Here is a 12,945-nt window from a genome sequence, read left to right as displayed (position 1 = left end):
AAAATCCATTCATTTTTAGACCTCGTCCTGTCATCAGTAGCAAAGAAAATATTTTCATCATTCTCATCAGTTACTACACTAGCTTCAGTAGACTCGGTAGTTTTCTCAATAATTTTTTTCTTTTGCTTTAATTTATTTTTCAATTTAAAGCAATTAGCCTTAATGTGCCCCATTTTATGATAATATCTGCATTCCAAATTTCTATGTCTGGATTTAGATCTAGATTTAGATTTATTACTATCAAATTCTCTTTTATCTATTCTACCCCTGACAACCAGCCTGATTCCCTCTACTTTCTCCAGTGATATCTCTATCTATCTGCTCCTTAGATTTTAGTGCATATTTAATTTCCTGATATGAAATTGTTTCTTTTCCATAAATCATAGTATCACGGAAATGTTTGAAGGATTGAGGAAGAGAACACAAAAGTAATAGGGTCTTATCCTTGTCATCAATTTTCGCATCTATATTCTCCAAATCCATAACTAAGGAATCAAATTTATCAAGATGTGAGAGCATAAATGTACCTTCACTCATCCAAAGCATATACAAATCTGCTTCAAGTAGAGACGATTCTCCACTGTTCTCTTCATATACAAGGCTTTATGTTTGTCCCACATGCTCTTAGCCGTAGTCTCCGTAGCCACCTCCCGTAAAACCTCGTCAAAGAGATTTAGAATAATACTAGATCGGGCCTTCTTATCCATACCCATAAGATCTTCCTTTGACGTACCATCTGGAATGTTCTTAGCTCCCTGTAGTATCAAATCAACTCCGTCTTAAACCAGAATGGCCTCCATCTTGAGTTGTCACATGCCAAAGTTGACATTTCTGCTGAATTTCTTGACAACAATCTTAGTTATTGTTATCATTGCTAAAAGATCCCGAAACCAGGCTCTGATACCAATTTGTTAGAGCTAGCCCCAGGAAATTTACCAAAGGGTAATTTTAGCAACCTAACAAAGATAATAAAACGGAAAAATAAAAGCGACAAGAACACCATATTTACGTGGTTCGACCAATTGACTTACATTCACGGACAAAGGAGGAGCAAATCACTACTATAAAAGAGGGACTATTACAAATGCCTTAGGAAGATATTCCTAGGCCATAAAACACTCGAATCTATTAAATAAGAAAAATCCAAACTATAAGCTCAAACTATTTAACTGAGTATGGACTTAAACTCAAAGCAAACACTTAGATTTTTCTTATAGTGCATCTGACTTCAAAGCCCAGACCCTTATTTATAATTTCAATATGAGATAACAAACCTAATTTCCCGATGTGAGACTATGGGACTTGCCAAAATAACACTTGGGAATGTCTTGTAATTGTTCTAAGTCTTATCTCTTGTTTAATACTACTTCAAAATTAATTATATCATAATATTCTATTTTTATCGTTTCCTTATTTCTCCATCCCAATATTTGTAGTATCAGAGACAAGTTCGATCTTAAATTACAACAGTAGTAAGGTAGGAAACCAGAGCCTGTTGTAATTCATGGGGAGATTAAAGGATGATCCGTGGTGGTGAAGATGACGGTAGAATTCGACGATGATCTTTTAAGCAATTATATGAATTACTTTGAGCGATTGTAGAGAGCTGATGGATGGCTGTAGAAGGGCAACAAGACACCAAGAACATTGCTCTGATACCAAGTCTTAGAACCCTTGCAGATTCTAAGCTTGGGGTTGATCTCTTTAGGGGATCGACCTCCTTGGAACTCTATAGGGGTTCCTTCCTCCAAGTTGCTACTCAATGGTTACTAAAAGGATTCATCTATTCGTTGATAAAATATGATGAATACATGGCTATTTATAGGGCTTCTAAACCCAAACTTCTAATATGACTCTTACTCAACACTCCTACTTCTAACCAACTCCTAATAGGACTCATACTCAAAACTCCTACTTCTAATCAACTCCTAATGCTTATCTAAGAAGCAACCTCCAAACTAATCCTAACATTAGTTGGCCTCTTCACTTTTTAATAGGGGTCGGCTAGATAGGTTTTACATGAATGTCCCTTTCAATAAAACTCAATTAGGACTCTCCTAGCTATAGTCCGATAAAAAAGATGTGGCAAACTATGCCTTGGTGGCTTTCAACAACGAGGTAAGTGACTCAATCAAAACTTTTTTATTTTACTATGAAATTATTTGATGTATTTCATGAGTTAATTTTAAATCAATACATAAAATATAAAAAAAAGGATCATGCTTCTCTTTCTAGTGATTTTGAAAAATTAACAAAAATTGAGCATGATAATTGCATGTTAACTCTTTGCACTAAGTATGAAGAGTTAGATTCATTTAAGAAGAAAAATGTATTACTACAACAAATAAAATGATTTTCATTGAAAATGCTTTATGTTTAATGAAATCATGCTTGATAATTTAATGATTCATGATTATTTGAAATAATGATGATTTTTATGATTTATGGTTTATTGATCTTGATGACTCTTGTGATAAATCTTATTTTTCAGTTTTAACGATGATGCATATTTTTGTTTGGCATAAAAGATAAAGACATGCTTGTATGAAATAAATCACATAAATTGAAACACAAAAAAGAATGCATTATTCTTGAAAATATCTCTATCCCTAAAATCTTATCGAGTTTTCAATAAGAGATTAATGAATCTATTTATGTTATTTTATGAATCTCTTAAACTGTGAAAACGATTTTGATGATTTAATGATTTGAATTTAAATGAGATTTTTTTCAACCGAACTTGATCTTGATTTCTCAATATTGATACTTGAGATTTTTTTTGTGAATCAAGATCTCTTACTTGATCTCCTATATTTCTTTTTGCTATTTAGCAAAAAAAATATTTATCAAATCAAACAATGAACTTTCTCTTGATTTCTTGACTTGAGGTATCTTTAAGGGAATCAAAATCCTTTTTATCTTCTATGATTTCTTCTTTTTTACTATTTACTAAAGAGGAAAATTATGCAAACAAACCATGATCTTGAGATTTTTATATCATTTAATATGATTCTTTCATTTCATTAAAGAGAATTATCTAAATGAATCATGATTTATCTTTTGATTTTTCAAAATTACAACTTGAGATTTTTATATGAATCAAGATCTTTCATTATTTGTTCTCCTATGATTATTTTGTTGTTTATTAAAGAGGACATTTATCCAAATTAACCATGTCACTTGACTTCTTAAGGTTTATGACTTGAGTTTTATGTATAATGCTCCTTTATATTCTTGAATTATATACCTCATCACTCTTGATTTAAATTTATCTTTTTGTCATGATTTGAAAATTGATGTGAAGAGAAAAGAATTATAGCATTGTATTCTTCCCTTCTTTTTCTCAATGACAAAGAGGGAAAAAGGATTGCTAGCTTACATATATCAAAAGAGAAACAAAAAGTGCTAGCTTTCCTATCTTTAGATTTGCACATCTAAAGAATCAAAAAGTGCTAGCTTGCCCATCTCAAAAAAAAGCAAAAATTGCTATCTTGCACATCTAAAGAGAAGCAAAAGCTTTGCTAACTTTCGCATCTCAAAAACTTGCTACATTGTATATTCTAAAACGATGTAAAATTTACTAGTTTGCACATTGCAAAATAAAGTAAAACTTGCTAGCTTGCACATCGCAAAGAAAAGTAAACTTGCTAGCTTGCTCATCTCAAAAGAGAAGCAAAATTTGCTAGCTTGCACATTTCAAGAAAATATAAAAACATGCTATCTTACACATCTCAAAAGATGCAAAAATTTTGATAATTTTCATATCTGAAAACTTACTAGCTTGCATGATGATATATGTAATAATGTTTCAAAAACTTAAAATTATGTTTATAATGTAATGATTTGAAATTATATCTCAAAAACTTGCTAGTTGTACTTTTCTTTTTTATTGATGACAAAGGAGGAGAAGGTATGATGATGATCATGCATGGTATAATAAAATTTTATTATTATTGATGGTTTAGATGTAATACTTGAACTTATGATGTAAGTAATGATATGATATATTGCATATAATTCATGATTGATATTATGGCATGTTGATATAGGAAGTTTAGTTTAAACTTCATCATCAATTGGTTATCATCATAAAAAATGGAGAGATTATTGAATCTCGGATTTTGATGATGAAATCAATTGATGAGTTTATGATCTAATCTATGTTTTGAGTGATGCAGGACTAACTTCGATCAGAAAAGGTAAATCGATTAAAGTAGGAAGAATAGGACGTTGGGCCGAAGTGAATATATTAGAAGATTGGACGTCGGTCAGATGATCGATAGATGTGCCGATAGAAGAACTTCATGCCATGAGTTTGGGTATCGAGCCAAAGGATCGAACATTGTACTAATGAGATCAGAAGTAGCGGGAGGTCAACATATCGATTGGGCAATGCACCGAAGGAGAGGATGATGCACAGAAGGATCGGATGAAGCACTAATGAACCAATGACATGCTAGACAACATTGAATTCTAGTTTTATAATTGGTTGTGTCTTAATTGATCGTAGTTAGGTCATAATTGAGTTAGTTTTAGTGTAACCATGCTAACTCAGTTAAGGGCCCATTGGGCTTGAATTGAGACTGTTTTAAGCTAAGTAGAAGGCTCATTCGGTGACCCAAGATTAGGAGAAACCACCTATGAGCTGGAAAAGTCAAGAGCACACTTTTCCAAGCTGTCAAGTAGTGGTATTACGAGATTGGGCGGTAGTACCACCCAGATATAGTCTCCCAGATTATGTCAGGCTGTAGTACCACCGGTCTGGGCAATGGTACCACCTAGTATCAGTGTTGCAGGCAATGGTACCACCTAGCACAAGCGGTGATACCGTTAGGACCCGAGAAACTTGGGATGCGACCTTTTTTTACTCTATTTTTGAAGTCATTTGGGGTCTATAAATACCCCACTCTTTCCTGCTTGGGTAAGAAAGAAAAAAAGGGTAGAAATGGGGAAAGAATCTTTAATGAAAAAAAGAGATGTGAAACTTGTAAAGGTTCTCTCTTAAGTCTGTAAAAAGATGAAAGAATTGTAAGGGTAGTTGATCTTTGTCCATCGGAAAGAAGATCGATAGTGAAAGTTAGTGGCCTCGAGTGAAGAGGAATCGGGAGTGGACGTAGGTCGGGACGACCGAAGCACTATAAATCTGGTGTGCTCTTTTCCTTTGCTGCTTACTTTTATTGCTTACTTAGCTACTCACTTCACTTTACATTTACTCTAAGTCAAGCTTAAACACTTTTCGATACAGGCTTTATTGAAATGGTTTTTCTACATTGAACTAGTTTTTAAATCGACATAAATTTTATGAAAGCACTAATTCACTCTCCCCCCCCCCCCCCCCCTCTTAGTGCCAATTTCGGTCCTAACATATACTATTTCCAATCTGGTTCTCCACTTTATTCTTATACTCTCTGAAATTCTCAAAGACCTTGGACTTGTACTTCATCAAGTACACATGTTCATACCTTGAGAAATCATTAGTAAAAGTAATAAAGTAAGAGTAACCACCTATGACATGATTTGTCATGGGTCCACATACATCACTACTATGTATGAGTTCCAACAGCTCAATAGCTCTCTCTCTTCTAGTTTCACTAAATGGAAAGTTAGTTTTCTATGAAGGCAAGGCTCACAAGTTGCATATGACTCTTAGTCTAATGGATCTAGATATTCATCGTTTAGCAACTTTTGAATCCTTTCCTTATGGATGTGACCTAGCCTACGATGTCACAAGTATGCACTATTCATCTCATCTCGTTTCCTCTTGGACACACTTACATTCATGATATATGAAGCAATGTCTAGTATAAATAAATCATTATGCAATGTTCCTCTCGTGATGATCTCATCATCTAATAATATTGAATAACCATTATTCTCAAAAACTAATTTATATCTACTAACTATCAAACATGACATGGAAATAATATTTTTGATAATAGAAAGAACAAAATAGCATGCATCCAATACAATCATAGTTGCACCAAGCAGATGTAGGGTGACCTCGCTAATAGCTATTACAGTAACTTTTGCTTCATTGCCCATCTTGAAGTCTATCTCGTCTCTTACTAATCTCCTAAGTTTTAATAGAACCTACAATGAATTGTAAATATGATAAGTACTACCGGTATCCAATATTCATGTATTATCATAAGAGTCTAACAAATGGAGACTGATCACGAATGTACCTAAAGCTTCTTCAAGCTTCTATTTCGTCTTCTCTGCAAGGTACTCTTTGTAGTTTCTCTTTCAGTGCCTATCTTTGCTATAGTGGAAGCATCGATCTTTGTCATTTGTTGGATCTTTCTTAGTAATCTTTGTTTTACCTAGTATGTTCTTGCTTTTTACCCTTTTTAAGAGATTTTTTTATCTTTTTTTTTTTATCTTACTAGTATAAAGAATTGACTTCTCTTTTTTTCTACAATACTTTTGCATCCCTAACATATTGAGAAGGTTAGGTGAATCATCTCAAGTTTTTTAATATTAAAATTTATCACGAACTTTATTGTTTCTTTCCTCAGTTGTGTACTCGCAAGTTTATTGCATGCACACGGTAGTACTCCGAGAACGTCCGGTTTAATTAGTTATGATTTCTGCATTAATTCGAACAACTAAATGGCTGTGGCTGTGTGCATATGTAGATATGCTGTAGGGACAACGTTTGGAATAAACTTGTGGCTAAGAGTGAGTGCATGAATCGTTCTGCTTCCATTCGGATCTTGATGCTCAGTATTTGAATCAGGTAGTAAATCAAATCTTGCAACTCCTTTTTATATTTGCTGTAATAGTTCAATCCCATTAAAATTTAACATGTCTTTTTCTGTATTATTGAAGATTCTGCATCATCAGTTGGTGCACACAACCAGGCGACAAAGATAGCAGAGAAGGTTGGGAAAAGAAGCCAAATTCTTCGTCGTTGTGACAGACTTGGTCATCCCTGAGACTTGTGGAGAAGGGAGAAAGCAGTAAACGGGAACGAAAACCTACCATTAATTACTTGAAACCTTTACAGACTCCTCGGTTTTAGGTTTCAGCTTTCAAGCCCTGAAACACAGATGAAAGTGACCCCCGGCAGCGGCGGACGAGGAGCCGGTGTCCCGGTCGATGATGCCCTGGACGTGGCGGAAGTGGTCCACGTGGCAAGGGATGGTGATAGCGCCCGTGTGGTGGAAGCCGTACTCCTCCTCCGCTACCCGGAGCAAGGCTACGAAGAGCGGGTGGTTGAGGTACCCCACCGGCACCAGGAACCGCTGCTGCTCCTCCCCCTGCCCCCCGACCCGAATCGCTATCCACCCCTTGGGCGGTGGTGCAGTCGGCGTCTTCCCTGTCCGCGCTCCCCCGCTCATTCCCCAGTGCGGGCGGTACAGGTGAACCCCCAGCATATGATGTATGCCGCAGCCTCTCCAGCAGCAACAGCAAGAACCAAGCAAGAAAAGCTCAGACGAACGAGCAAGATCAGAGGCTAGATGATGATGATGATGATGATGAGAAAGGGCCAGGGATCGGAGCTGAAGACGGCAAGGTGGAGCAGGCTCAAAGAAGAATTGCAGACAGAGGTGGGAAGAGTCGACATCTTCGAGGTGGAGAGATGAGTAGAAACATCAAACAACAGAGTCAAGAACACACATCTGATGCGAGATCGACAGAGGAAGGAAGAAGCAATCAGTGAGAGTGGAAGAGTTACAACTATATCTCACTATAACAGTAGCAGTACCGCATACTGTGCTAATAAATTGGAGTTGAACTGCAGGAGCATGAGGATTCCTTGCAATTATACTCCTACTAGGGAGTTCTAAGTCACTTGTGATTAGATCAGAACCGTCCAAGAATAAGAACTCCACCATCTTTTCTCTAGAAGACAACAGCACTCTAAAATTGGATCCATACAATAGTGTTGAATTAAGATATAGAAAATTAATGTAATCTTTGCCAAGGAAGATGGTTGACTTATTTGGAACTTTCAATACGAATAGTGTTGAATTCAGACCGAGGAATGTTTGAAGGAGTATACTATTCCCAATTGACGGGCATTGACTCCGGAAGATATTATCCCTTAAAGCCAGTTGTGTGCCCAGTCGGTATACCAAAAGATCTCGGTGGCACGTACCATGCAAGAGCGGGGAGGTGCGCAGCAGCCACGAGCGACACGTGCGAGGCTGACGCCATGGATGACGCATCCATCGGTGTCCCTCGCCTCGTATTGATCCAGACAGACATCGAGCGTGACGATTAAACTGGCCTTGTCATCTCGATGCAGTCTTCCCGCCTCAAACGCTCGCCTTAAAATTTCTGTTCCAAGGGTGCTGCCACTAGAACATGGAATAAGAAGACAACAGTGGACACGACTCTCATGGGTTGACTTGTGGAAAGCTTAGATTGTGGAAATCCCAAACTTTTTTTGGAGGGGAAAGCTTTGAACTGGAAATCAAAGGAGTAGTAGTAAAGTGAGCGGTAAGCTTTCACCAAAAGCAAAAGCAATGGCAATGCTTCCATTCTTTTAATTGGCCATCACACCACATACTACTCGTAGTCAATGCCGTGAGAAAGCTAAGTCGCCCATTCCAAAGAGAACTGACCGCTGGTGTCTCAGTGCAATTATCTTCCCATACCTCAGTGGACTTCAACAAAATTGGATGCCGGCTTGTCCAATCAGAGAAGCTTCTGAGGGGGCTCTTGTTGATAAACGACAGTTGCAAGTTGCAGAAGATGGTGATTTCGATGATTGGTCTGCTAAGAAAAATAAAAGGAAAAGAAAAGCTGAATCAAGGCATGATATGTTGCACTGTGCTTCCATCTTTTCTTTCACCGAATCTAAAAGAAAAGAAAATTTAGAGGCTCACTTTTGTGGGAGAAAAAGGATAAATTATATACAACATAAATATCCAACATTATGCACAGAATATTCCAATAAAAAATAGTGCTCACTTTGGCAGTAGACGATATATATCTTATACAGTAGTGCCTGCCGAGATAAACCAAACATGATCTTTGCGGCACGGATTAATTCCATTAAGTGACCTCAAGCTTGAAGCAAGAACAAGGCAAATTGAAGGAGACAAGGACAAAGAAGGAACCATGTTTCTCTTGTCCCAGTGCCAACAAGTTGTTCCCGTCGAGGTACTACTGCTTGGACTTCATGGGATCAACTTCTGGCTTCACCCAGATGTCCTAATAATTAAGCTCAAAATATGTCGTGTTTGAATGGTCTTATTTAACTTCTTGCATTTAATTCATTTCCTTTCGACAGTATCATGCTTTAATTTGTCGGGCCATCACGTAAGTGCATGTGAGGTAGATTTACATCTCCGATTACAATTGACAATCTTAACAAATCAGAATGTTTTGATTTCAAGATGCAACTTTGACATATGCTTGCTTTAGCAGGAAAGAGACACCAAAAAACATCTTGGGAAGAGATGCAAGAAATATAAAGGGGATTTAAGTTCTCGATGCCCAACAGCAACTGAATAGTATCTCTCAACTCCATGTTTACAACACTCAAACCATAGAGAAGCCATGTACGTAGAGAAGAGAGAGAATGCAGTTGCATGTGTGCATGCATTACATTATGTCGCTCGATCCGACAAGTACACTACTCCCAAGATCAAAAAGTGGAAGGAGAACCCTCTCAAGATAGGAGAACCATCCCAATTGAACCTCAGTAATCGACTTCGTCGATGTAAAGCTTCAACCAGTTGATGACGGCTTTGCTGACTCCGGTGCATCCGGCGACGTTCACCCTCTCCAACCCCGGCCCCATGTACTTCTTCAGCACCAGCAGACTCCGGTCGGTGATCCTGGTGCAGCCCGCGAGGGAGATCACTTCCAGGTCTATGGGCTCGTCTCGGGCTAGCTTCTTCACCCCCTCGTCGCTGATGTCGCACCCGCCGAGGTCGAGCTCCACCAGCTTGGCGCACCGCCTCGCGATCACCGCCGCGCCGCGGTCGTTCACGCGGCCGCACCCTCTCAGGACCAGGCGCTTCAGGCTCGCCTTGCATTCCCTGGTTATGGCCCACACGCTCCAGTTGCCGACTCGGGTGCACCCCGTCAAGTCCACCCTGGCCATCTTGTTCGACCCCTTTAGCTGGCTCAGGAAGCAACGGATGCCACGGTCCGTGATGGAGTCCATGCGCGTGAAGCTCACGTCTGTCACTTGCTTGCAGGACGCCCCGATCCATAAGATGAAGTCGTCTCCAATCCCCCGGCACTGATCCACCTTCACAGTCTCCAGCAATGGACAGTGTTGTGCCAGAGGAAACGAGTTAGCCTGATCTCGTTGTTCATCTAAGAAATCACACTTAATCAGAGCCAGCGTCTTTAGACTTTGGCTGCAGTTGCCTATGGCAACCATGAGGCCTCTGTAAGTAAAAGACTTGCAGCTATGGAGAAGGACATTCTCCAGCTCCCTCGCCGAACTCGTGAGCTCGAAAAGACCCCAATCAGATAGCAAGGAACAGTTGTTTATCGCCAACTTCCTAATGCCGGCAAAGCTAGCGGATGAGACCTTCGCCAAGCATCTATCTGACAGACCAACGCAAGCTTTCAGTACAAGGCATTTGAGCTCCCTGGCCAGTCCGATCCAGCAGTATCCCATGTCCGATACTCCCCAGATGTTATCTAGCAGCAAAATCTGTATCTTCCGGCTGTAACACGCGATTGCTTGTAAGACGATGTCGCTCAACTTCATGGATGCAATCTTGACCGTTTCTAAACCGGATCGGTTGGCGACCAGTGAAACAATGCCGGAATCAGTAATGAGAGGGCAGCTTGCGAGCGTCACCGACTTGAGCTTCCTCGAGTACTTGGCGAAGGCCTGAAGTGAGTGGTTGCCGACGTTCGGACATGACACCAAGCTCAGTGACGAAAGATTCAGGCATCTGATCGCAAGGATTACGAGACCGTCGTCGGTGACCGACATCGCATCGACGAGCTCTAGTCTCTCCAAGCCAATGCAGTGCCCGACGGATCCGATGCCCCAGCCAGTGATCTTGGGACACTTGAAGAGAGATAGAGACTTGAGGCTCTTGCAGGCTCCGGCTACGATCGACAGGCCGACATCTGAGATCGAACGATGACCTGAAGGCGGAGGAGGAGATGAATCGGGGAGAGTCCCGATGACGGAGAGGTTGGTTAGCACCCCACGTGCATCGATTCCTATCGCCATGGCCACGAGCCTCGTGTCGTTGGCCTCACTACCTCTGAAGCTTCTGGAGATCTCCTGGGTCGGCCGGGGAAGAAGGAAGCCACGGGAGATGTAGTCGGACCTCGGCATGGAGGCTTGAAGCAGTGACCATTTCTTGGAGACGGCGCCGCAACAGCAGCGGTCCCTGATCGCCGGAATGAAGCTAAAGATGTGAACTAGCAGCTCATCTGGAAGATCATCAATAAGATCCTGACCTCCGACTTGCACCCGCTTGTGGTCCATCTGAGAACTAACCCTCGCCTTCTTCACTGGGAATCGTAGTCCTTCCATGCCGTTGCTCGTTCCTGCCTCTCTTGTTTCTGTGAGACCCAACATATCAAAAAGAATCCATCAGCTGATCTTGGACTGAGAGACAAGCAAGAACTGCAGAAACCCTTGACAAGGAACGAGATGATGACCGTGACAGGAGCTAACATTTAAGGTGGTCAAGAACTGCTGGAGAAACCGGGGTCCAGGGAACAAAACAATGGACGTCCGAAAGCGAAAGACTGATCCCCAACTCCCTTCGCATGACCGCATGCAGCTCCCCTTTCCATCTCAGGGCAAATATAGAATGGATCAAAAGGAGCCACTTGTGACGGGATTCAAAGTATCCCAGTGATCCGATAAGCTCTCTTTTGCCAACTTGCAAGCCCTGCAACGCGCCGATCCGATCTTTGGGCTCAAATGGGAATATCTTTACACTGCACCTCGCAGTGTCTCGCCACTCGTTCCTTCCCCTTGCCCTGCCGGCGCTGCTTCCGTGAGGAGGGCTACTTGGCATGACCAGTTTCTGGACTCCTGTGAAAGATTTGCACAGGGGAGTGGAAACCGAAGCCTTTCCCTAATTGATTCTTTGCTTGTTTCATCACTCCAACGAGCTGGTTTCCTTCTTCTGAGATGGTATGTATTTGACGATCAGATTCTTGAAAATATAATCTTTCACGATCAGAGATCATGTTTGCCATAAACATGATTCCAAAAGACATCATTCTATGTGTTTCACAACGCTTGGATACGAACATGCGTTTCATTGGTTGGAATCCGTTTGAAGATGGGTGGCACAATAGAGTCATGTATATAAATATACTGAAAATTTTATTCTTGGTTTCATCGGTTGAAAAACTTTGAACATGTCTTTTGGTTTGAGTATTTCGTTCATACTTAGGGCTTCTAGTTAAGATAAAAAATCTTCAATATAATCAGGATTGACAAATATTTGTAACGTTGTCATGGAAACCAAATGCCTCAACAACAAAATTATTTGAAGGATAAGGAATTATAATTTAATTATTTAAATTATAGCATATATATATATATATATATATATATATATATATATATATATATATATATATATAGTTAGGAACGAGGTCGACATTAGGGGGGTAAATTAGTGCAGTGGTAAAATAACGTCGGTTTAAAAAATCTTCTTGCAATAAAAATCGTTTCCGACGAAAAATCATTTCGTAAAGATAATAACTTTGAAAGCGTACGTAAGAGAGTAGTAGATGTAAAGAGTAAGTAAGGAGGAGTAGTGGATGTAAAAAGTAAGGAAGTTTGTAGTTAAAGTAAATTATAAGCAGTAAATGTAAACCAAATTTTAGAGTGGTTCGATCGTTGTGACCTACATCCACTTCGCCAATTCCTCTTCCGTCGAGGCCACCGACATCCATTATCGATTTTCCTTTAATAGGCGAAGATCAACCTCCTTCTTACACCCCTCTTCTCCTTTTATCGGGTTTAGGAGACAATCCTTACAAGCA

General features: G+C 39.9%; 1 protein-coding gene across 1 annotated transcript; it reads right to left on the bottom strand.

The window, feature by feature from the left end:
- Positions 1 to 9,655: 9,655 nt before the first annotated feature.
- LOC103973371 (EIN3-binding F-box protein 1-like) lies at positions 9,656 to 11,470 on the bottom strand. The gene has a single exon (XM_009387920.3). It carries the CDS (start codon positions 11,468 to 11,470, stop codon positions 9,656 to 9,658), a length of 1,815 nt encoding a protein of 604 aa, XP_009386195.2.
- Positions 11,471 to 12,945: the final 1,475 nt, after the last annotated feature.

The sequence above is a fragment of the Musa acuminata genome, chromosome BXJ2-7, assembly GCF_036884655.1.
Source record: "Musa acuminata AAA Group cultivar baxijiao chromosome BXJ2-7, Cavendish_Baxijiao_AAA, whole genome shotgun sequence".
Taxonomy (NCBI): domain Eukaryota; kingdom Viridiplantae; phylum Streptophyta; class Magnoliopsida; order Zingiberales; family Musaceae; genus Musa; species Musa acuminata.
Note: the sequence above shows the minus strand (reverse complement) of the source record. Positions and strands in the feature narration are given on the sequence as shown.

What these genes read in the sequence shown, in the direction of transcription:
- LOC103973371 (XM_009387920.3), bottom strand. Translation starts at nt 11,470, where the DNA reads ATGGAAGGACTACGATTCCCAGTGAAGAAGGCGAGGGTTAGTTCTCAG.